This window comes from Lutra lutra, chromosome 6, assembly GCF_902655055.1.
Source record: "Lutra lutra chromosome 6, mLutLut1.2, whole genome shotgun sequence".
Lineage (NCBI taxonomy): Eukaryota > Metazoa > Chordata > Mammalia > Carnivora > Mustelidae > Lutra > Lutra lutra.
Genome location: NC_062283.1, coordinates 17,643,565 through 17,670,085, shown reverse-complemented (window position 1 = coordinate 17,670,085; position 26,521 = coordinate 17,643,565). Strand labels below are relative to the sequence as shown.

Below are 26,521 nucleotides of genomic sequence, written 5' to 3'. Positions count from 1 at the left end.
CAGATTGTCAAATTTGTTGGCGTAGAGTTGCTCATAGTATGTTCTTATAATTGTCTGTATTTCTTTAGTGTTCATTGTGATCTCTCCTCTTTCATTCCTGATTTTATTTATTTGGGTCCTTTCTCTTTTCTTTTTGATAAGTCTGGCCAGGGGTTTATCAATCTTATTAATTCTTTCAAAGAACCAGCTCCTAGTTTCGTTGATTTGTTCTATTGTTTTTTTGGTTTCTATTTCATTGATTTCTGCTCTGATCTTTATGATTTCTCTTCTCCTGCTGGGTTTAGGGTTTCTTTCTTGTTCTTTCTTCAGCTCCTTTAGGTGTAGGGTTAGGTTGCGTACCTGAGACCTTTCTTGTTTCTTGAGAAAGGCTTGTACCGCTATATATTTTCCTCTCAGGACTGCCTTTGTTGTGTCCCACAGATTCTGAACCGTTGTGTTTTCATTATCATTTGTTTCCATAAATTTTTTCAATTCTTCTTTAATTTCCTGGTTGACCCATTCATTCTTTAGAAGGATGCTGTTTAGTCTCCATGTATTTGGGTTCTTTCCAAATTTCCTCTTGTTATTGAATTCTAGCTTCAGAACATTGTGGTCTGAAAATATTCAGGGGATGATCCCAGTCTTTTGATACCGGTTGAGACTTGATTTAGGACCAAGAATGTGATCTATTCCTGAGAATGTTCCATGTGCACTAGAGAAGAACGTGTATTCTGTTGCTTTGGGATGAAATGTTCTGAATATATCTGTGATGTCCATCTGGTCCAGTGTGTCATTTAAGGCCTTTATTTCCTTGTTGATCTTTTGCTTGGATGATCTGTCCATTTCAGTGAGGGGAGTGTTAAAATCCCCTACTATTATTGTATTCTTGTCGATGTGTTTCTTTGATTTTGTTATTAATTGGTTTATATAGTTGGCTGCTCCCACGTTAGGGGCATAGATATTTAAAATTGTTAGATCTTCTTGTTGGACAGTTCCTTTGAGTATGATATAGTGTCCTTCCTCATCTCTTATTATAGTCTTTGGCTTAAAATCTAATTGATCTGATATAAGGATTGCCACTCCTGCTTTCTTCTGATGTCCATTAGCATGGTAAATTCTTTTCCACCCCCTCACTTTAAACCTGGAGGTGTCTTCGGGTTTAAGATGAGTTTCTTGTAGGCAACATATAGATGGGTTTTGTTTTTTTATCCATTCTGATACCCTGTGTCTTTTGATTGGGGCATTTAGCCCACTAACATTCAGGGTAAGTATTGAGAGATATGAATTTAGTGCCATTGTATTGCCTGTAAGGTGACTGTTATTGTATATTGTCTCTGTTTCTTTCTGATCTACTACTTTTAGGGTCTCTCTTTGCTTAGAGGACCCCTTTCAATATTTCCTGTAGAGCTGGTTTGGTATTTGCAAATTCTTTCAGTTTTTGTTTGTCCTGGAAGCTTTTAATCTCTCCTTCTATTTTCAATGATAGTCTAGCTGGATATAGTATTCTTGGCTGCACGTTTTTCTCATTTAGTACTCTGAATATATCATGCCAGCTCTTTCTGGCCTGCCAGGTCTCTGTGGATAAGTCTGCTGCCAATCGAATATTTTTACCATTGTACGTTACAGACTTCTTTTCCTGGGCTGCTTTCAAGCATAGCACTTTTATGTAATAATTAACAAACTGTTCTTTTGGCTCAGATACTATTGCCAAAGTACAATAATATTTTTAAGTTTCATATTTAAATATCATCTTTGAATAATGACATATTTTAAATGATATTGTGAAAACAGTTATCATAACCATCATAATTCTTAATATGTGACTTTACACTTTTAAAAAGTAGTTAGTATACTTTCTATTTCAATTTTCTATGCAGCACTAAAGATTCCATATTTATTTATCTGCATAGATTAGAATATTAGAATATTAGAAACCAAGTACAACTGAAGAAAGTGTAATTTTCATCAAATTTTCAAAGGATCAATCCAATTTTCTTATAATAAGATTTTCCTATGTCATGGTTTTCTGTAGTTTTCATCTTTGTAATTATAAACAAAATGGACTCCCACACATATATGACTGGTTTCAATCAGTGTTTTCCAACTGCAGTGTACACATCTTGTGAAAATAAAGATGTCTTAGTCCCAAACCTTGATTTAATTTTGAGTTCATTAGTTGGAGAAATAATCATTTAATTTACAAATTATACAATCATTTGTTCTTTCTCCTGCTATTCAAAAGTTCTTCATTCCCTAATATTTTATTAAAATTGAATAGAAAAGCCATAGTATTTATTTAATATTCCTTTGGAAAATTATAAAACATTTCAAATATAAAATATTCAAAAGAATAATTCAACATGGCATTAGTCCTTTCATTCTTCCTTGCTCTTAGAAGATATTTATTTTTAGTTCTTTTAGCAAGTTCTTAAGAAGGCTATAATGCTATGGGTTGAATTGTGTCCCCTGAAAGAAGAGACACTGAAATCCTAACTCCCAGGTTCTCAGAATGTGACAGGATTTGGAAATAGGATCTTTGTTGATTTACCAAGTTAAGATGAGGTCATTAGAGTGGGTCCTAACCCATTATGACCAGTGTCCTTATAAAAAAGGGGGAATCTAGATACAAAGACAAATACACACAGAGGGAAAAGGATGTGAAAACACACAGAGAGAGTGGGCTCCTGAGTGTCTGCCTTCAGTTCAGGTCATGATCCCAGGACCCTGGATTCAAGGCCCCTGCATCGGGCTTCCTGCTGAGTAGGAAGCCTGCTTCTCCCTCTCCCACTCTCCCTGCTTGCGTTCCCTCTCTTACTGTGTCTCTCTCTGTCAAATAAATAAATAAATCTTAAAAAAAAAAAAAAAGATACACAGGGAGAGGGCCACGTGAAGACAAATGATCGGAGGGATGCATCCACTGCCAAGGAACACCTGGGGCTACCAGAAGCTAGGAGAGAGGCACAGAACAGTTCTTCCCCAACACCGTTAAAGAGAACAAAGGTCCTACTGACATCTTGGCTTCAAACTTCTGGCCTCCAGAATTGTGATACAATGAAATTCTTTGTTTTGAGCCACTAAGTTTATGGTCCTTTGTTATGGCAGCTTTAGGAAGTTAATTTAATATTCTTAGTCAAAACTGCACCAACTCTTGAATGATAAGTTAGGTAACTATCTTCTTAAATTTTCTCTCAGGACCCTGAATGTATTGTTCAGTTATCTTCAGTCCTCACTACTGCAATCTGCTGCTTCATCACTACGTGTCCACCTGCGGATTGATTTTACTTTGTCCTGCTCACAACTTTTGCTCCCTTAATCTGAGAGTTTAGGTTTTCCAGTAAGTCTGGGAAATTGATAGCTGTTAGGTCTTTGTATATGTATTCTCTCTTTTTCTCTATTCTCTGTTTCTGGAACAATTATAAGCTGCATGTTAGACATTTTCTTCTAATTCTTTCCAAATCAATTCACTTTTTTCATCTGTTTATCTTTTAGTGCAGTCCAGGCAAGGTCTTCAATTCTGGCTTCCAGCCCATTAGCTCTCTACTTAGAAGGTTAAATCTATATAATGTATCTTTTGAATTTTTAATTTCAACTACTATATATTTTCCATTGTAAGATTTACATTGCTAGGTTAATAGGAAAGATAAAATTTTAAACAAAGCCTAACAAAAGAGAAATTTCCTATTATTTCCCTCTATTAGTGGGCAGATTTTTTTTGTCCAGTCTATCCTTTTTGGGCTAGTCTTGAATATCGTAGTTTGATGCAGGAGACTTTCCTTCAAAACTCCATACCTAATGGGTTCAAGGCCTCACCTCCCGAATGGTCACTGAAATCCAACACTTTAGATACCCAAGATTGATCATCTCCCCAGTTAACTCACTCACTGCCCTGTCTGGTTTTCAATTTCCTCTTCATTTCTGATAATCAAGGATATCCTTTTCTCTCTTGAGTGTTTATCAATGCATCTAAAAGCCACTGGCTCATATCTCATCTAGAATTTCCAGGTGTTTATAGAACCTAATCTGAAAATAAAATATGCCTTTGGCTCCTGCTTTGGCAGAATGGTAGACTAAGACAATCTGAATATTTAACTTAGTTTAACATATTGACAAACTTGAAAGACAAAAGGCATAGTTGGCAGGGTGGGGGACATATGCCTTCTCAAAGATCCTAGCCTATGTATTGTTAATGAACATGATCAACAAAGAAGGCAATGTTTTCTGGTTGAAAGATTTCCAGGACAGATGTCTGAAGACAAGTAGGTTCCAAGTGTCTCTACCAAGAAACTTCAAAATCTTCAGGCAAAACAAGCCCAAGTCTCAAATCTATAATTTAATTTAATACAATTCTTACAGTATTCATAAGAGGGTTTATTATTACCCATTTTACATGAGAGGACTGAAGCTCAGACTTTTCAGTCAACTCATTGTTTTTGATCACCTCCCTCTCGCAATACAGGAAATCCAATGCTAAGATGTGGAATTAATTAGACAAAATCCAAGTGACAGTATCTGGAAGTAGTAGTCTTGTGGGTGTTTGGGGTGATATTACGTTGGGCTTACCCATATATCTGCTGCCTCCTTTGGAGACTTCCAAAGCCCTTTTCACCTTAACCTTCAAGTATTTACCTCCTGGCATAGCCTGATGCCAAAGGGACGCCAGCTTTGATGTTGTATCATTGTACCCTCACTCCAACATCCATTAAAAGGTAGACTTACATGTGGATAAAGCAAGACTTTCTGCAGCATTCTGGGCGCTTCTGTAATTAGGATTTGCCCTTCTTTGGGGGGAAATGTTTTCTCAGTCTGTCCTTTCTGCATGAGAGTAGATGACTATCTCCCCCACCCCGTTAGCACTTGTAAGATGCCTTGTGCTCTCTAAAGACCTTACGAAGCCAATTTCTCCTATTTGTGGAGTTACGATAGAGATGACCCCGTCTTAGACTCGCATTTTAAAAGTAATGACACAAATATCTTATATGTCCCTATATCGATTACATACCCAATGCACATTTAGGTGTTTGTGCATGTGTATTCCTATTGTTAAAAAGTTGTATTTCTGGAAAACTTGCTGTTTGAACTGTCAGTCTCCCACAAACTGCCGGCAGAGTGACTGGCAGCCAGAATTGTGTGGTTAGTGAAAAATTTGCTGTTATTGGGTAGAACCCAATGGAATGAATGGGACTTTGAGCAACAGCATTTTTATTCTGAAATGAAACAGCCTCAGATGACTTCTCTTTCCTGTCAAGTTCTGGAGGTTTGGGTGCTTTTCTTGTTTTTGTTTTTGTCCTGAATTTTGTACTTTTCTTCTATACACTGAATGTGAAATAGCCTAGCGCATTTCTTTGGGGATCCGGGATTTTGTTAGGTGACACCAAGGGATGCATGTAATTCTGTGACATTTTGTCAGGCTGTTAAGGAGTAAATTTTCCTTGGCTGTGGCAGGAGGTAATTATTTTTGTTTGTTTGCTTCTGACACAGGGGAAGAAAATTTGGGGTTGTTTTTTCAACTATTCCAAGACACTTTTTGTTCTTTTTGGCAGGAAGGGAAAAATGCATTTTACTATTGAAAGAAGGGCTGCCTCTGCTTTCCCCTACAGACTAGATGCACTTTTTAACACTAATGTTTTCACAACCTCAGTCATGTAGTGGTTCTGGCTCTCTCCCTGAAGCCGTCCCTAGTACCCTTCTTCAGTCCTCTTGGCATTAGATCTTTAGCACACTCTGTTAGGATCCTCCCAAAACAGGCGTGGGATATTCTCAAAACAAACATAGCAATATATGTGCCATCTGCCCTCAGAGTTCACACTCTGATAGTGGGAGCCAGAGATGGGCCTCTAAACCCATAAAAACAATAATAACAACACTTTTTACCACCTTTTAGCATCAAACAGGTATTAATGCAGATGGCTCTAGAACGCAAGCTTTTGAAATGACATACTCTGTAGCCTAACGCTATACGTTAAAATTTCTGGTACTTAATTAAAATGTAGCAAATGAATGTAACAGCCCATTAGGTACATTGGATTCTTTTTTAAAATAACTAAGATTTTAGGTCACACCACATTTCTGAAATTTCTCTGAGGTGAAGGGTGAGAACCAAGACCTCAGCATAGGAGCTGAATTATGCCTGCTGTCTTCTTAGAACATGTCCTCAAATTCTGGTCCCATAGAGGCAGTGGGTTCCCCCAGGGAAAATGTCCTCTCCTTCCAACCTGAAACTAACTCCTCTCACTGGTATACCCCCCTTCAAAAGGTCTTTGGGATCCATCACTAGAAGGAAAAATAAAAAAGGAAGGAAGAAAAGAAGAAAGAAAAAGAAAGAAAGAAAACATTAACTGACATTGCTCTCAAGCAAAGGTCAGTTTGAAAGTTACTCACCATATAAACATCTCTTATATATAATAAAATGAAAGTCCACTGGGTAAAAATTTATGGACAGTTTTTTTAATCAAAGAAACAGAATAATTATAACAATGATTAAAAGAAGCCTCTGGACTCTTACTACACACTGGCACTGTGGATTTCCACAACTATTCTCTTAGTCATTTCTCACAATGTATCTGGTAGGCAGATATTATGCCCATTTTACACAGATGAGCCAACTGAGGTTTGGTTCCCCAGTGAACATTGTCAGCCAGGATTCCTTTCTGCTTAGGGAGGATGCTATCCAGGGAAAAATTGAGGTCTCTGTTTAAAGAGACTCCTGGTGTTACCATCCCCATCGACACTACCAACTCTCCAAACCATAAGAGAAGTCAACCATGTCTACATCTTAGGATTACACTGTGAACCTTCGCTGAACGTCTGATTAGAACATGGCTCCCAACAGTAGGCAGACTTTGCTTTTTTGGTTTTAACACCTGTCAACTTCCAAACAGAGAGGTCATCTGACACTCTACACTTATTATTCAATGGTGTAGCTTTTATGAATGCCAGATCTTTTCTATTTCTTAAAACTCACTACAGAGTTGTTGCTCATTAAAAAATTAAAAACAAAACCCAACCAAACAAACAACAGCAATAACAAAAACACTGTCTGTCCTCAAGGGGCATAGATATCTAACAAGTAAAGGCGGCAAAAAAGTGGAGGTTGGTAATTTTCTTCTTGGACCCTACAAGTAAATGCTGGCCTCCTAGGTTTGTAGTTTATAGATCTACTGTATAGAAAGGCTCATTTGTTTTTACAGCTTCACATTCCATTTTCATTTTGTCAGTTGGTCAGAATAAATACAATATATTATCTGAAGAGTATATTCATGTGAATAATACATTGCAACCCTTAATGAAATACCACATGCTAAAATTAATTAAAAGGATACCTTTTAGCACAAAACCTAAAGGGAAATGGGGAAAGAGAGCACACTTCTATTTTAGAGAGAAGTTAGGTTTTTTTTTTAATATCACTCTGCGATACCTATATTGACTCGCAAGATGTTTGTTTTATGCATTTAAATTAATAGTGTAAAAGGCAATTCTGTATTTGTGAATAGTCTGTGCTCATGCCCAACATCCAATGCACTGGGATTAACCCAACCTCCTCTCTTTTTCTTAGGGCCAGAGGAAGCTGAGACTCCCCTCTCTGTTTCCAAAGGTAACTTGATGATCTCCAGGCTCTGCTTCTCATTCCTGCAACCAGGGTCAGTCATTCTTTAATCTCACCCATCTCTTCCTGCCTTACTCAGCACCATCTCCTCTGTAATCTCTTTGCATGGTAAACACATCCCCCTATATCCATAATATATTTTCTGAACAATCCCTCCAACTTCTCTTCTGGTCCAAAGCTTGGTTCTAACCTAAAATCAGCATCCCTGGCTACTTACACATATATACATGTACGAGACATCCAATAACACTCATCATTAATCTCCCAGCACATAAACCCAAAAAAGATGAAGAACTAGACCAAGCATCCACGTTATGTGTTCTTGATAAATAAACATAGCATTTCCATTTTACACTGGACATGGCGGGGGGAGGGAAGTCCCTTTATGGTGCACAACCCATGTTTGGTGCATAGTAGGTGCCCACTAGGTATTTGCTGAATGAATGCATGAACGAATGAATGAAATCCTTCCTGTTTACTACATAGAGTTGAATATCTAAATCTACATCAATTGGGATAAAAAGATGGATGGGTAGGAAGCATGGAGAAACTACAGAAAAAGTGCTATGTGTGCAAAAAGACCTGCTTACCACATGAAGGCTTTCATGGAAATACAGCCCCACATCATAAAAGTTTCCATCATGCCTCACTGGGTGTGTTCTGGTCTTCAGCTGCTCTGTATGCCTCCACTGCATGGGACAGACACCCAGTCGACGGAGCAAGGACACTCTGAGGAGGTAAGAGCCTCGGGGAGCCTTGTTCTTGAGGCCCCTTAGGCATTTCATCTGCATTTGAAGACGTTGAGGCCCCTGACCCTGCTCAACCTAAAGACAAGACAGGTCTCTAAAATATGCAGGAACTGGGTAAAACCACGCAATTAGCCACAATGTGCTTCTCGGGGGTGGGGGGAAATAGACAATTATTTTCGCTCAACCTGTAATTGTTAGGTATTAGTAATGATAACAGGGGAGGACACGAGATGTATAATTAGGAGGTCAAAAGCCAAACCTGCCAATTATGCCAGGGAAAGTTTAGCCAATTTTTAAGCATGGTATGTTAATGATCTGTGACATCAGAAACCATTCATCTATTATAATAAGATAGAATTAACAGGAAACCAACACTTCTAAAAACCACACATCATGCCTCTTCAAGGTTATCTGGGATGGGTGAACATGGGCAGTGAGCTTCAACTCAGAGTTTGAAAGGCGACAGTCCTTACCTCTGACACTAATCACAGACCATATGACACTGTAGGAGAGGGAACCTTTTTTCCCTACCCTTCACGGTCTTCGCTGGACTCCAAATTAAATTTACATGAAACAGGTTAACAGGAGAAAGAAGTCAAAGTTTTATTACTGCACAGCAAGGCCCAGTAATGACATGGAGACCTTCAGAAATGACCAAGAGAGGCATTTATAGGAAGAGAGACAATAGCGCATTTCTTTGGGGATCCAGGATTTTGTTAGGTGACACCAAGGGACGCATGTAATTCTATGACATTTTGTCAGGCTGTTAGAGAGTAAATTTTCCTTTGCTGTGGCAGGAGGTAGAGAGACATTTTAGGAAGAGAGACAATGCACTGGCGAGAAGCTGACAAGAAAAAGAAAACAGGTGTTGGAGAGTTTTAGTGAGGAAGGAATTCTAAGCTAAGTTTGGGCTGAGGTAGTAGATTAGTAAAAATAAATAACAAAGTTTCTACAGCTTTCTCCTCTTTTTTTTTTTTTTAAGATTTTATTCATTTCATTTGACAGAGATCACAAGTAGGCAGAGAGGCAGGCAGAGAGAGAGGAGGAAGCAGGCTCCCTGCCGAGCAGAGAGCCCGATGCGGGGCTCCATCCCAGGACCCTGGGATCGTGACCTGAGCCAAAAGCAGAGGCTTTAATCCACTGAGCCACCCAGGCGCCCCTACAGCTTTCTCCTCTTAAGAGTTCCAATCACTGGCGATAAGGATGTTTTTTCACTTCTTAGTACAGGAAGGGTACCTTCCGTATGGGAGATAGATTTCCTGAGTTGAGGGGGACCGAGGAGGGTCTGAGTGGTCTTGCACCGGTTGTTTCTCAAGCAGCTTCAGTTCAAAATAATCCCTGTGCCACTCTGGTACATTCTGGGAACCTACCATTGGCCCCTAGACCACACTGAGGAGGGAAGTCCAAAGTAGGTCAGACAAACACCTCAACCGATAGATAGTTTAGTTCAATTTCAACATGAGGTCAACTAGCCACATCAGTTTCACATGCGAATAAAAGAATAAAGGAGGGGGTAGCATTTGTATACGCTTTAACCTACAACTCAGCATAAATTGTAGGTAATTAAAGAACACGTTTCAGGCATATTTTATGGGACATTGGAATTTCATTGCTTACCTTCGGCTGACAGAAATAGGCCATTTTCATTTTTAGTAAGTGCCAGAAAGTTTATACAAATTGATAAGATTTTTAATGGACTTGTTTCAGATTAAACAAAAATTAAACTGGGATTATTAATAACTCTAATGTCATTAAGTCATGTTTTCTATACTCATAAGTCCCAAATAGTCTTCAGAATAATTTGACCTCAAAGAATTCTCTATTACATTGTGCTTTAAGCAAAAAATAATGTCGTTTTTGGAAGCAGGTTACTCTGTTGGCTACTGGAGTTAGCCATTAATCTGCAACCAACAGTAAGTACTTAGGAATCCCACCTTGACTTTATTTTGTGAGTGATAATATATATTTCTATATAGATAGTATGCTTCTGGAATCAAATCACAGTTAAATAAACAGTGAAAGTTGTTAAACTTCTTTTGTTTTTATTTCTTTTTTTCATATGAGTCATACTTAAAAGCCTATCGGAATAACAATTATTTTTGGCTTAATTAGAAAATCTTAATTAACAATAAGGACTTAACCTTCATATTTTGGTTTCCAAAAATATTTTAAAAATTAACACCATGTGAATAAATAAGACAATCTCTTTAAACCTTAAGGCAGGATTACCGATGCAGGCAGACCGAGTTATTAAACACATTCTAAATTAAACGCCTCTATGAATTTTATACTGAAATATATTGTGATAGTTTTGCATGCCAAATGTGACATTTTGTATTTTAGATTCATCTTCTGTAGTAATTTTGGAAATGTCATACAAACAAAGATTTTGTCATTTACCAATGGAATTACTATGCATGGTTGCTTAGGCATCTCTTCGCTGGTTCTTGTGGTTGTTTCAAGTCAGCAAGCCATAAAAAATCTTTATCTCTCTGAAACACAGCAATTTGGAAGATAATCGAATGGTGACTAGGGGGCAGAAATGCCAGTCTGAGGAATTATACCACAATCTCTCTTGCATTTACAACCTTCCTCAAAGCGTATGTCAGATGAGTAGGGAAAGAAGACAGAAGATTCATCAAATCTCAAACCTTGTCTCATTTGCATGGTGGCAGCTCTGCCTCATTGTCTAGTGACAACCCAGCGAGGTGCCAGGGACACCGTTTTTGAGGAATTCCAAAGGCTTTACAACTGAGAATTTTAGCTGTTCTATCTTAGCAAAGAATTCTCCTCAAAAAACATTTACCAAGCCCTGCTGAAACTCTGTTTCTCTAAAGGGTCCCCCAAGAGGAAAAGCACCACAGGAAAGGGAGTCGATAACAACTGATCTCATTGCTTAACATTTTGTGGCAGAGGAAAAGTTCCTGGTGAGAGCCTCACCTTCCAGCAAGGTCCTGCTGCTCCCTTTGATTCGCGAGTTACTTCTGGGAGGGTGCAGAGCTTGGCTGAGCTGTCTTCTTTACAGACATTTAGCTCTGAAATTAATGGTTGACTTGGTGCTCTGCTAGCAGTTACAAGAAGAAGGGAGATAAAAGGAACAGAAATTGACAGTGGACATAATGAAAAGGTTTGCCCTTGGAAACACAACACAATTTGATGTTTTCCTTAAACATTGTGTCAGATTAACTGAGAACTAGATAAACACCACATTACCACAATTGATTAAAGTTGGGGAGATGAGTAGCTTTTGAAATGGGATCCAACAAAATACAAGACTCACTATATTCCGTACTGATCTACCAGCAATTAAAATGCGGTTTGTTTCAGAAATTACCAGAAGGTTACATATTTGATCAGATGTTTAGCCACTTCATTTTCTACCCCCACCCCTTCTAGCCTATAAATTGGTAAAGAATCTCTGGAATGGGGAAATCATTTAAATAGATGAATAGCTGATATGATACAAACTTTTTCTTTTCTTTTCTTTTTTTGACGCAATGGTCCGAGATGAAGATCTACCCTCAAAATGTTTCTTAGGCTTTTTTTTTCTTCTATTAACATTTATTGTCTTTATTTGAGCTTCTTTGTTACTGACTACTTATTTATTTATTTATTTACTTATTTATTTTAAGCTTCACGCATCCTAACAACATGCGCCTGCTTTCCCGTATTCGTTTGAATTAAGAAGGATCTTGTGTTTCACTTCTCCTGACTTAAGCTTAATTCCATCAGCAGGGCCATCTGTGACAATGACTGTACCCCTACCAGAGGAATGGCCTTTCTGGATCTCACAGCTGATTTAGTTTCTTGTGATAGAAATGATTTCCCTTAATTTGGTTAGAGCTACACTGACACAAGGGTTCATTAGGACACCCATTTGCTGGCAATTCAATTTCAAATTAAATACACTTTGTTGTAAATTTTATTACTTTTAAACTACTGTATCTATTGTCTTTAATGGCCCTATTATACAGTTATGAAGGTAAACAGATTTCATTAGTAAACATCAAACATGTTATGTTAACCGGAATGAAATGGTTTCCTCAGTTTCTTTCTTTGTTCTCTTGGAAAGCATGGCATGGCACTCATGAAATATCTTAAAAACTTAATCTAAATAATTAGATGCTGAATTCATGATTATAATCCTAAAGGGAAAAAAAAAAAGATCCTTAGTTGCAATCCCAGTTCTTTGTAATTAAAGGTTTTCTAAAAATACCTTCCTTAGTTAAACAGGAACATCAAAAGGTTAATACACAGGTTTAACATGGTATCAGGTACCTTGAGTTAAGTCTACAGCTTTGTGTCCCCTTGGAGCAGTCACACCCTGGACCAGGAGCCAGACCAGACATGAGCTCATTTTGAATTAGGTCCTGTGGCATATTATTACTCTTTTTTTTTTCACCTCATCTACAGCACTTATTAATTTTGTGATCATATAAATATATGTTTATATTTGCACATTATATAAAATCTGATTATATAAAAAGCCCCCCAAAAGTCTTCCATTAGTCCACCACTCAGATATAAACCCTGATAAAATACTGAGGTTTATTCATCATAGCTAGGTAGCTAAACACACCTTTTTTTTTTTTTTCTTTACAAAATAAGGCCAATGATGTAAATAGTATTTTGTCACCCATATTTACCACCTTGTACATTAAAGGCATTTTCTATGAGATCAAGGTTTTTTCCTACAACATAATCTTATTGTTGGATATTTAGGATAGTTCCAATTCTCACTATTTTCATCCATAATTAAGTCTCTTGCATATAACTCTTGTCTACCTCCCTGGCCATTCTCCTGGTCTGTAGAAGATCCAGCCTAGAAGTGCAGTGATCACAGCTACCGCCCTGAGTGTTGACTGACACATCCTGTCTCCGTGGTCTGTTCTTGGGGGCGCTGAAGACCCTTCACAGAGAGATAGGTCCCACTCCTGTTGATATCTTATTTTCCCTGCTATTTGGATCATAAATTAAACAAAATGACAATGAATAAACAACATTGATGTCTACAACAGGATTTTTCAACCTCTGCCCTATTGAACATTTTGAAGCACATAACCCTTTGTTGTGGAGGCTGGCCCACATTGTAGAATGTTCAGCAAGATCCCTGGCCCCTGCTCACTAGATGCCATTAACAGACCCTCTCCTAGTCCAGTAGTGACAACAGAAAATGTCTCCAGACATTGCCAAACGTCCCCTGCAGGCAAAATCGATCCCTGTTGAGCATCACTGATATGTAGCATGAATAGTTATTGCTGACTGCTTAGCGTGTTCAAGGCACTCTTTTAAATAAGTTGTATCTATTATTTTGTTTACCCCTGACTATAGTCCAACAAGGTATTCTTCTTTCTGCTACACTGATGAACCGATGCTGGAGAATGTTGAATATCTTATCTGAGGTTGTATAGCCCTAAGAGGTAAAGTCCAAGATTCAAAGTGGGAACATTTAACTTGAAACCCCCTCTGAACCTACACCCACTACTTCTGTCTCTCCTCTCCTGGCATGGAGAAGCAGCAAATGCCACCCCCAGATCTTGGAAGTTCTTACATTGGCTCAAGGATGTAGTGGTAAACAAGACATGGCTCCCAGCTATGCGCCATCACCAGAATGCCCCATTGCCAACAGTTGAATATGAATGATAGGGCACAGATAAATTTCAGGAGGAAAGGAGGTTACGGTTTCCACAAGCCTGATCCTTAGGATCAATCAAACTGAGGTCCCTGGTACCTATAATTGATCCACATTTAATCTAGAGTGAAGCATACAAAAGAAAAGAAAATGCATTGAATCTACCAGGAAGGAACATACTTCTTGCAGGTTTTGTCGGTCTTTAAATGGGACATAGGGATGTACTGATGGAGTCCTTCCCCTTCAAATTTCAAATCCTGTATCAAAGAAAACAGAAATGAAATAAAATTGATTAAAAATTCACTTGAAACACTACATGCAAAAGTGGGTTTTTCTAAGACCTGGATACGCTTACTCTAAAGGTTAAGGTTCCAGGAGACAAATAAAAACATGGGGGTTATACTTTTAGCAGCCCCCTTTTGTAGAATATGACTTTCCTCACTCTGCTTAGTTACTTTTGGCCAGGAAGGTGGAGAGAATAATAAAGAACATCAAAAAAGGAGGAGAAGAGAGAGAGAACTCAAGATGAAATCTTCAATCCTTTATAAGCAGTACTTCTGCCTTATGCTATGGGTCACACAGATCAACCCTGGTAGACTGTAGGAGGGAACTACAAAAATGTGCTAATAGGAGGCCAGGACCCTGACTCCATAGCAATCATGAAAGCCAGACAAGCAAATGTTGGCAGTTCCTTGATAAGTCTCAAGGTTGGAATGATTTTCCATGGCTCCCAGCTCTGTCCTCTGGACACCTGGGTCCACTTCATAGATCTTCTTTGCTAGCCCATGTTTGCAGTTAAGTCATTTCCTCAGCTGGTTTCCAGCCAGTAGATTTGGGAGTCCAAGGTCTCCCTTATTTTGGTTTCTCTCTGTCTCTTTTAGTTCAAGCAGTTGGCTTTTCTGTTTATCTAATTCCATTTACAACTCTGTGGATCTTCTGTGAATCTTAGAACTAAGTTCACTTCATAAGACAAAAACCAAACCCACAAATCTCTTCAAGACTAGGCCTTCCCTACCACAGGCTTCCACTGAAAGGATGCCATGTTATGTGCTTGGTTTTGTGCTTGGTTTTGATAAATAAGTTTCTTGATACAGCTCTGCCAAAAGAAGCTCTAAAATAAGTATGTGAGATCTAATAAAACATCAGATTCAACTAAATAAATATTCTTAAGTTTAATGGCATATTAATTAGCAGTGAGATTTCATAACAACAATGCTCATCTATGTTTACTGACCACTGGGTATTGTACTTCATTCAGTTTCTTATTCTGTAGATATCTATTATGGTTTTGTTTTATGCCAGACACAGGGCTAGAAGCCAGGAATACAGTGGTATATAAAGATTTATATTATATCTGACATTATAAATTCATCTTTCTAGTGGACATGATAAATAAAATTAACTGGAAAAATAAACAAAACAATGACAAGGATGGTAGGAACAATCCAAAGAACAGTCTGGAGAAGACTTTTAAGGGACAAGGTTGTGGGAGGAAGGTTAGAAAAGAATGATTTTTTAAAATGAGACCTGAGTTGAAGAATAGTTTATCCGTGCAAACAGCAAAAGAAATTAATGCTCCAGGCAGAAAGAACAACATGTACAAAAGTCCTGAGGTAGGACATAGTTTTATATATTTAAAAAAGAAAATCAGTGTGGCCTAAGTACAGCCCCGAAGGAGAATATAGGAAAACTGGGCTAGAAACATAAATAGGTTCTTGCTGGACTTGCAGGTGATGTTGATGTTAACTGATCTACATATTATGTGCAACTGGGAAGCCAGTAAAAAGTTTAAGTAAATGAGTAGTAATTATCTGTCCTATGTATCACCAGTGATGAAAACTTAAAAATATTAAATGCATGTTTATTTATTCTTCTTTCCTATAAATTATGTTTCTCAGCAAAACTCAGCTACTATAGCTCCAGATAATTGGAGAAGGGAACTGTCTTCTCAATATGGAGGACACAACTGGGGAGCCTGGGGGACACAGTCAGGTGAGACTCTGACTCTTGATTTCAGCTCAGGCCATCATCTCAGGGTCATGAGATCGAGTCCCCAGTCAGGCTCTGTGCTCAGTGCAGAGTCTGCTAAAGACTCTCTCTCCCTCTCCCTCTGCACCCCCCAAATAAATAAATCTAAAAAAAAAAAAATCACAACTAAAATGCATAAGGCAGAGGGGAACCTTTCCACTTTTGCTCCTAGTGGATTATGAACTGGAGAAGGAGGTAAAAATAAGGGAACCAAGCAGCTAAATGTGCATGAGGAGTGGCTTTTTCTCACCCCAACCCTTCCTCTCCAAGGCAGAAATCCTTCAGAATTACAGAAGAAGTGTGACACAGTTTGAGGGGAAATCAAAGAATAGAAAGGTCATGCCAGGCTTTCAATTCAAATTCTGAGAAGAGACACATCCCATGGTACCCCATGTACCAACATGGTAGGTGTGACATTAGTTAGCCGCATTAGAGCAAAATGGAGCTTTGTTGTGGTTAATCACCAAGAAGGGCCAAGTTTAGGATCTATATCGATGAGGGTCCCAGCAGAAACATATGCATTCTCAAAATTAGATGACTGGAGGAGGAAGATTTATTTATAAATGTATCATTACAAAGCTGTGGATTTAGGAGCAGGCTGTTTCCACTGTTAGGCTTGGAGGGTTGAGGCGATGGAGTAGTCACCAGACCCTGGAAGGAGAGTCATATAAAGTCATTTGTCTTGAGTAGAACAATGACCCTGGGAGGAGGGATTAAGGAAGCTCAATGCAGGGAGGGCAGAACTATCTATCACATGACCTCTCTTCTCCCCTTCCTAACCCTTAACAACACTCCCTATTAATGGGAAGCAACCAGAAGCCATAGGGAACAGTAACCCTATAGATCTGCCCTCACTGTCTTGTGTGACAGAAAACACTATAGATTTAGCCTGGCAACCTTACTGAGGAGCTAATGGTGTACATAGAATAAGCTATAGGGTTAACCACTTGACAAAACTAGGAAGTTTTGCTGATAAATTGAATGAGGAAGATGAGGGGAAATAAAAAGCCAAAAATGAATTTCAAATTTCTGGCCTAAGTCAATGTTCTCTAGTGCCATTTACTGGGATAGGAGAGATGGGATAGATAATGCAAACAACAGTTATTGTTATTGTTTTTTTTTTATTATTTTATTTATTTATTTGAGACACTGAGAGAGAGCATGAGCGGGAGGAGGTACAGAGGGAAAAGCAGACTCTCCATGGACCAATGTGGATCCCTGGACTCTGGGATAGTGACCTGAGCCAAAGGCAAATGCTTAACCAACAGAGCCACCCAGGTGCCTGCAAACACGGTTTTGAGGAAAAAAATATCAGCTTCCAGGTTGGACATGTTAAATTTGCAGTGTTTTTGTGATACCCACATGACAATGGTAAGCAGGAGTGAGATAGGGAATCTGACGGTAAGAGGAGAAATCAGAGCTTCGGGCTGTCACCAGCAAGATAATGGAATTTAGGTGATGGGAATGAGCGAAGCCACCTTGAGACACTTCTAAGCACCTCTGGAGTCTGTCATTTGATTCTTAAAACAGCCCTAGGATGCCTATGCTCTGAGCGTCAAACTGATTCTGCAGATGGGTAAACTTCAGGTTCTTGCCCAAGGTTGTAGCACATGGTGGAGTCTGTAGCCATCTCTCTGGGGTTCCAAAGCTCAGTTCTTAATCCATGGAATTGGCCCTTCACGTAGTCGCCTTGCTGTTTTAGAGACTACATGCATAGGATGACCGTTTTCTTCACTCACTTGACCCCATATAGTTTCTATTATTAGCCCTCACCCACATCCTTGTAAAAACAATTAAGATTAGGATCAATGGCTGTATATAGTCCTTTGGAAATGAATAAAAAGGGCCAAACAGTAAAACTTTATTAAAACAGGAAATTTTCCTTTGCACCAACCATTTTCCAAAAGAGATCAAACAGAGCCAGCATGGTTTGCAAAGAGAATGAATGCCCTCATGGAGCTAACTATTTTCAAATCCTCTCAAGTATGCGAGAAACATCGATTATTTATTAACAGTGAACTAATTAAAATTTATCACCTCATTAAGGAAGATTTTATCACAAACTTTATGATGTAACAATTATTTCATGCAGCTTTGGTCATATTTCTTCTTCCATATAAAATAACTCTTTTTTGTATAGAGTTTATTCCAGAATATTTCTCAACACAGACTTTCCACCATATCCTATTCATCTGAACAAGTGATGGTTTGCTATAATTGGGGATTACCCAGAGAACAGTTTGTCAAAAATTATAAGTAAATACTGTTGCTAAACCAGAAATTAAGATAGCTATGTTCTGCATATTCATCCAACATCTAAACAAAATTCAAAATATTCCCTATTAGATATTAGATATTTAAATATTGACTTCCCAAAAATATGTCTTCATATTTTCCTGGTCTGAACCACCTTTTCTAACAAAAGTATGAAAAAAGGACAAGGACAACAAGATTGTTCTAGATGCTTCTATATTCAAAAAAACCAACATAAGATAATGACTCTAAATGTTGCTAGTTTTTTCACAAATATCCAAAGACCCTCAAAAACTATTTCTATTTCCTTGTCTCTTTTTTTTTTACAAATAATGTTAAGCCACCAAAGAACCAGTTGATGTCTATTTTTCGTTTTATCTAACAGTGAATTCTTTACTTGGCTGTTATTATTCAGACTCTTTTTGCCTATGATAATGGCTAGCACAGGGAAAAAGAAAGAAATGAAGGACATAATTCAATTTTAGCTAATATTTGTTGAGTACCTGTAATATTCTAGGCACTAAACTATGGTGATTTTATATAACAGTCTCTGAGTCCTCACATTAACTCTTTCAGGTAAACACTACTATTATGCTTGTTTTTGAAGTGAGGAAACTGAGTAAAGCAAGATTAGATCAAGCTTGGAAAATTGGCCTCTAGAACACATGTTCCTAATCCCTATATTAGGAGTTCTGAGTTTGATTTTTTTTTAAATATTTGTTTATTTATTTATTTGTTTGTTTATTTATTTAAGAGAGAGCAAGAGAGCACAAAAGGGAGAGTCAGGCAGAGGGAGAGGGAGAAGCAGGCTCCCCACTAGCAGGGACCCCAATGTGGGGCTCAATCTGAGGACTCTGGGATGATGACCTAAGCTGAAGACAGACACTTAACTGACTGAGCCACCCAGGCACCCATGAGTTTAATATTGTTTAACCATGTATTAAGTGATTTGAACCAACTCTCTTTATTCAAAGGCAAACACACCATATGAGAAAGCATTGCCACACTACAATTACATATTTAGAAATAACAAAAACCTAAATTTATATGGAAAATCATCTCTATACTGGAATTCCATATATCAAATTTATAAAACAGTAGTATTAAAATTGCCTTTGAACTCAATGTCAATCCTTCAATTTTTTTTCTAAAAACTTAAAATTTGATGAGCCATGGCACACAATGTATGCAATATATAAAGTAAAATCTTGCATGAAAATGCATGATCTACACATCTATTTAGAAATGCCATCCCTGGTGTTTTAACTATTTTAATTTTCTCTCAGTTTTCAAAAAAATTCACACTTAAGTACATAGGTACAAGCAACTTTAAGATATGTCAATCTTAAATATATATATCACTAAACGTATACATAGGATCTGTATATATGATATAATGAATAATTCTATGATGATTGAAAATGAAAATATGTCATAAAAATAAAAATTCTAAGTCAAAATTCTAAGTGAGAGTGGAATTATCCTTTGAAGGGCACAAACTTATTAAAATAATTCACTTTAAATAGAGCATTTATAAAATTACTTAGACTGAACAGTTAACCCAATAGGCATCAAGCTAAAGAATAATAGGCAAAAATGCCTTGGAAAACTTAAATAGTTTAACTTTATGGATGAAACCCAAAAAAAATGTCTAGGCACTTTAAACTCTGGATTAATGTTTTTTAAATATCAGAGTGAGAAGTGAGGATACACCATGGTTAAAACAAAACAAAACAAAACAAACAACAACAACAAAAAAAAAGCAAAACAAAAAAAAACTTCCAAAAGTATTTTTTCAAATATATGCCAAAAAACAATGAAAGTTGTTTTTCCATTCTACACCATCTTTTATACGAAGCTCAGGGGCGCCAGATCCCAGACCCATATAAGAATGGGTTTTTGAGGGTTGCATGGGTGGCTTTTCTGATGGGCTGAGTAATATTCCATAGTATCAATGAACCACATCTTCTTTATCCATTCATCTGTTGAAGGACATCTCTGTTCCTTCCACAGTTTGGTTATTGTGGACATCACTGCTATGAACATTAGGGTGCATGTGTCCTTTTCTTTCACTAAGTCTGTATCTTTGGAGTAAATAGTGCAAATACTGGATCACAGGGTAGCTCTATTTTTAACATCTCGAGAAACCTCCATACTCTTTTCCAGAGTGGCTATATCAGCTTGCATTCCAACCAACACTGTAAGAAGGTCCCCCTTTCTCCACATCCTTGCCAACACTTATTGTTTCCTGTCTTATTAATTTTTGTCGTTCTAATGGGTGTAAGTTGGTATCTCATTTGTGGTTTTGATTTTTATTTCCCTGATGGCTAGTGGCACTGAACATTTTTTCATGTATCTGTTAGCCAGTTGCCTGTCTTCTTTGGAGAAGTGTCTGTTCATGTCTTCTGCCCATTTCTTGACTAGATTATTTGTTTTTTGGGATGTTAAGTTTGAGAAGTTCTTTATACATCTTGGATACCAACCCTTCATCTGTAATATCATTTACAAATATCTTCTCCCATTCTGTGGGTTGCTTCCTAGTTTTGTTGACTGTTTCCTTTGCTGTGCAAAAGGTTTTTATCTTGATGAAGTCCCAAAAGTTCATTTTTACTCTTTTTTCCCTTGTCTTTATAAACATGTGTTGAAAGAGGTCCCTGTGGTCAAAGTTAAAGAGGTTATTGGGGGCGCCTGGGTGGCTCAGTGGGTTAAAGCCCCTGCCTTCGGCTCAGGTCATGATCCCAGAGTCGTGGGATCGAGCCCCGCATTGGGCTCTCTGCTTGGCAAGGAGCCTGCTTCCGCCTCTCTGCCTACTTGTGATCGCTATCTGTCAAATAAATAAATAAGATCTTTAAAGAGGTTATTGTCTGTGTTTTCCTCTAGGATTTTGATGGATTCCTGTCTCACATTTAGGTCTTTCACGCACTTTGAGTTTATCTTTTAAATAACTGCTTTACTTGGAGAGGAAAAGGGAGTTGAGGGAAATTGGAAGGGGAGGTGAACCATGAGAGATTATGGACTCTGAAAAACGATCTGAGAGTTTTGAAGGGGTGGGGGGTGGGAGGTTGGGGGCACCAGGTGGTGGGTATTGTAGAGGGCACGGATTGCATGGAGCACTGGGTGTGGTGCAAAAATAATGAATACTGTTATGCTGAAAAAAAAATAAAAATTTAAAAATTAAAATAAATAAATAAATAAATAACTGCTTTACTGAGTCATGAGGTAAAAAATGTTTCTTATGTTAAATATAAAATCATGCCTTTAAATGAAAATGAAATAATAAAATAAAACAAAGTCATATCTTTTGCCTTTCAAATAAAGTGTCTACCAATGACCTAATACCATGAAAACTCTTTCTTCATGTACCTCTTTTATTTTTATTTTTTTTGAGAGAGAAATAGAGAGCACAAGCAGGGAGAGAAGGAGAGAATCTTAAGCAGGCTCTATGTCCAGCAGGGAGCCTGACACAGGGCTCGATCTCAGAACCCTGAGATTATGACCTGAGCAGAAACCAAGACCCAGATGCTTAGCCACCTGAGCCACCTTGTCTTTTTAGAAGAAGACTTCTAGGATGACAAAATAATGGCAGTTGGACAGAGAAACTTCTACTTTATGGAAGAATTACAGCTAATAAATTTACACAAAATGGTAATATATAAAGCCATAATTTTGCTATTCTTAATGAAATTATTATTTCAAGCAAGAATTACCAATTGATATGATATAAAAACACTCAAAAGTGAGTGGTAGATAAGGAAGTGGATATTGTTTGCTATAAAGTAGTATCACACAGATTTTTGTTTGTTTCAAAGGGAAAATAATAGATGAGTCAAGCTATCCATAAACCGATGACTAATTTTAGCACATAAATGATACAATAACCAGATATTACTCGTCTCTAGGTGTGTCAAAATATGGACTTCCCAATATTGTTTCTAATGTCTTCCAACCAAAGATATTCACCTTGAATTCAGTCAGCAGCTTTAGATCAACTTCCATATTATTAGAAGTACAAGAAATAAGACAACAGGCTAACATCATCAAATGGAAGCAATGTCACACATCTGTCTACAGAATGTCTACGGTACATCTGAGCCAATCAACATGTCAGGCTTGACTTACAAGACACAAGACAAGATGTACTGCATGGTCCTGATTAGTTCCTGGTTTGGACAAAAATATAGTAAAGGGTATTTTGGGGATAATTGGTGTATTTGAGTATACATTGGATATTAAATAAAATTAAGGAATTATTTTGAATTTGGTTAACTATGCTGATAGCTTGGAATTGATCTTATTTTTTCATGGCATAAGGAAGTTACTTTGTTGGGGGGGCATGCTGGCTCCACATGCCTCTTACAAAATGGACATAATTATTCATTATACGACTGCCCCCTCTTCTAAGACATGTCAGTGGAGATGTCCAATGGTTTCTTATTATGAAACTGCCATCAGAAAATGGCCTTTAGTAAGGGACTGGCCACCAGAGTGACCACCCTCAGTGGGTACTGCTAAAATTAGCCAGGAGAATTGGACCCATGAGAGAAAGGTTACATATTTCTGACTTAACCTTTTAAAATATTAAACAATGACTTTTAGGTCAACAAAGTGAAATATTGGGTCAAAGAGTCCCTAACAAATCACTTCATGATGATTACCCTAAAAATCAGTATCTTTACTTTTACCCTAATCCCTTAAAGGCTTAATTCCTCTTTTTCATATTTCTCTGAAGTTATATTCTGCTACAGTAGTTCTCTTTATTAAGTTGACCCAAGAGAGGAGTAATTTCACTAGAGCACCAATTAGTGCACTTGAGAATATTTTTTTTAGTGTGAATTTTAAGATAAAAGGATTAGACACCAGAGTTTCCATGCATGTGATGTATATTTGGTTTCCAATTGACATTTCTTCATAGATGTTATTTTCTTGTGAGAGAGGTGGAAAATTTAGCAGATGTAAAATCATGTCATAGTGGTCACAGCAATATTTTGAAAGCTTTTCATTACCTGAGCAAAGTTGTCTCTGTGAAGCTTTATTGGGCAGTAAAATAGAATGAATAAAAAGAGCTAGGGCACCTGAGTGGCTCAGTGGGTTAAGCCTCTGCCTTCGGCTCAGGTTATGATCTCAAAGTCCTGAGATCGAGCCCCACATCGGGCTCTCTGCTCAGCTTCTCCCTCTCTTTCTGCCTGCCTCTCTGCCTACTTGTGATCTCTCTCTCTCTCTCCCTCTCTGTCAAATAAATAAATAAAATCTTTTAAAAAATAGCTAATAATTTATGATTGATAATCATAGCTAATAATTTTTTCCTAAACCAAAAAAATTCTAAAAAAATAAAAACTTTAACACTTGAGGTTCTTTTTGGAAAACTTCTATGAACCTGTAAAACATCTTTTACATGAAATAATAAATTACATTTATATATGAAATGGTTTTAAAACGTGATTTATTCACTGCCATGTGAAAATATTTTTCTTTTTTTTTTAACAACATTTTAAAACAAGTTTATTGTGATGTAAGTGATATTTAAAAGCCAGCACATGTTTCGTGAGTACAATTGGATGAGTATGGAAACTATCACTATAATCAGAATGATAGACACAGCCATCACTTCCAAAAGTTTCCCTGCATCTATCTTTTTTAATGTGTTATAAAAATGTTTAATACGAGATGCACATTCTTGACAAATTTTAAGTAAACATGCAATCTTATTGACTGTATGCACTATGGTGTATATCAGATTTCTAGAAATAATTCCTTTTGTATAAATGAAATTTTATACCAATTTAACAACTCCTGTAAAAACATTGCAAAATGACCTAGGGGAAACTTCGTGAGGAGTGGGATTTCTTTCCTGTATGCTCTGTCGTCAACCTCATTTCCTCTGGCACACAAAGATAGCTGTGCTCTCTGCTCCTGGAATCTTGCTAATAATTTTACCCTTTATTATTATAAATGCATTAAAAACTTGAGGTATGCTATCAGTTATTTATTGCTTTGGGGTCTTTTTAAAGATTTATTTATTTAATTATTTGAGAGCAAAATTGAAAGCAAGAGAGAGAGAGAGAGAGACAGACAGAGAAAGAAGTGAGGAGGGGCAGAGGGAGAGATAGTCCTACACAGACTCTGGACTGAGTGTGGAGCCCCATGCAGGGCTTGATCTCAGGACCCTAAGACCATAACCCTAACCAAAACCAAGAGTCAGATGCTTAACCGACCAGTCCACCCAGGCATCCCAGTTCTCTCTTGCTTTGTAACAAATTCCTTAGCATCTGGAAAGGGCAAGCTTTGATCATCCTGCTTTGTGAGGGTCAGAAAGCTGGGATTGGCCTAGCAGGATGGTTCTGTCTCAGGGCCCCTCACAGACTACAGTGTGACTGTTGGCAGGGACTGAGTCAGCTCAGGTAGCTGTGAGGAAGATCTCTTGACCTCGCACATGCCTCTGCATGACTGCTTGCTCACAGAGCAACTGGCTTCCCCTAGTAAGTGATCCAAGAGAGTACCCACACAGAAACCCCTGTCAGAAATGACATGCATCGCTTCTCCAGTATTCCATTTATTAGAACTTGTACATGATTCCAACCAATACTTCAGGAGAGGTGATGCAGGGCCCAAATCTCAGGAGGTAAGGACCATCAGGATCCTATTCAGAGTCCCTGCCACAGGGAGAAGAGATTACAAAACCCCCATTTCCTTCCCTACTAAGCACCTCATTCTAAAGCATCATTCCAAGGATAATCCATGATCTGCATAAATCTCCAAAATTTTGTGGAAATTGTGGGACTGTGACAAGAACTGGGATCCAGTAAAAACTTGTCATAAAAGAACCACATCTATAAGCATTAAAATCATCTGTTTTTATTTGCATATACTTGGCACACCAGGTTGCAGTAGTTTCAGGAGCTCGTAGATAGTGATACAAGAAGTTTCTCCATTATGCTGTGCTCAGCACAAGTGTAGCTGCCATCTGTCACCACACAACCCTATTCCTTCATATTCACAAAATCTCAAAGCTGATGACGTAAATTCCAGCACACACTAATTACCTGAGGGATGCAGAGTTAGGAAGTAACAGCAATGGGGGAAAAATTACCAAAAAAAATCCACTATAGGGGTGCCTGGGTGGCTCAGTGGGTTGAGCCGCTGCCTTCAGCTCAGGTCATGATCCCAGGTCCTGGGTTCGAGCCCCACATCAGGCTTTCTGCTCAGCAGGGAGCCTGCTTCCTCCTCTCTCTCTGCCTGCCTCTCTGCCTACTTGTGATTTCTCTCTGTCAAATAAATAAATAAAATCTTTAAAAAAAATCCACTATAAAAAATTATATTTTCTGAAAGGAAGCTACTCAATACAAATGGCAAAAAATAAAGTGTTTTGAGGAACTTTCTTTAATACTTATAAAGTTTTCCCTCTAGTATTAAATTTATGCAGGGGCTTTCCAAACATATGGATTATTTTTTTGGCATTGTATCTGTCTCCCCTTTGGTACTGATGTCATTCATCTTAAGGTTTCCTTAATATTTTATATTACTTTCATTAATAGTTATTTTTAAAAGGAGCTTGATATTCATAGGGAATGAGCAGGCTGACAGTCCAAATTGGGTGGCATGACTATCGAGGGTTTTTTGGTTCTTTTTTTTTTTTTTTAATATTTATTTACCCACTTGAGATAGAGAGAGAGAGGGAGAGAGAATCTTAAGCAGACTCCACTCTTGAGCATCGAGCTGGTCTCAGGGATAGAACCCAGGACCCTGAGATCACAGCCTGAGCCAAAACCAAGAGTGCGTTCCTCAACCAACTGTGCCACCCAGGCACCCCTCTGTGGAGGGTTTTGTCACAGAACAAGGAGAAGCTTCATTGAGAAGCTTCAAGTATGGAGAGCTTTTAAGTGGAGTAATAAAACTAAAATGTGGGGCAAGATGAACAGAGGAATAAAAACAGATTCCTCAAAATCATAGAGATAATTTATACATTATTTTATAGAACCAGGTAAAATCTTAACAGGACCTTCTGGCATCTATACCAAATAAACAAGAACCACTTTAAATAATGGTGAGAAATTTTACATGACCACACACATAAACTCACACACACACACACACACACACACACACACAAAATCACATATGTATGTTCTGGTCTTTCAATGTCTTCATTCCACATAAAACGACTTTTACATTTTAGGAGCTTAACAAGCATTCTCTCTTAAAGATTTTATTTATTTATTTAACAAAGAGACAGAGAAAGCACAAGCAAGGAAAGCGGCAGGCAGAGGGAGAAGCCGGCTC

At 37.8% G+C, this 26,521-nt stretch overlaps 1 protein-coding gene across 1 annotated transcript in view; it reads right to left on the bottom strand.

Annotated features, from left to right (window-relative positions):
* Positions 1-26,521, bottom strand: part of LOC125101538 (uncharacterized) — a 323,109-nt gene that overhangs the window by 239,668 nt on the left and 56,920 nt on the right. The window contains 3 exon segments of the mRNA XM_047731961.1: positions 8,173-8,406; positions 11,272-11,395; positions 14,144-14,220. Of these exon segments, the coding sequence (XP_047587917.1) occupies positions 8,173-8,406; positions 11,272-11,395; positions 14,144-14,220 (435 nt within the window).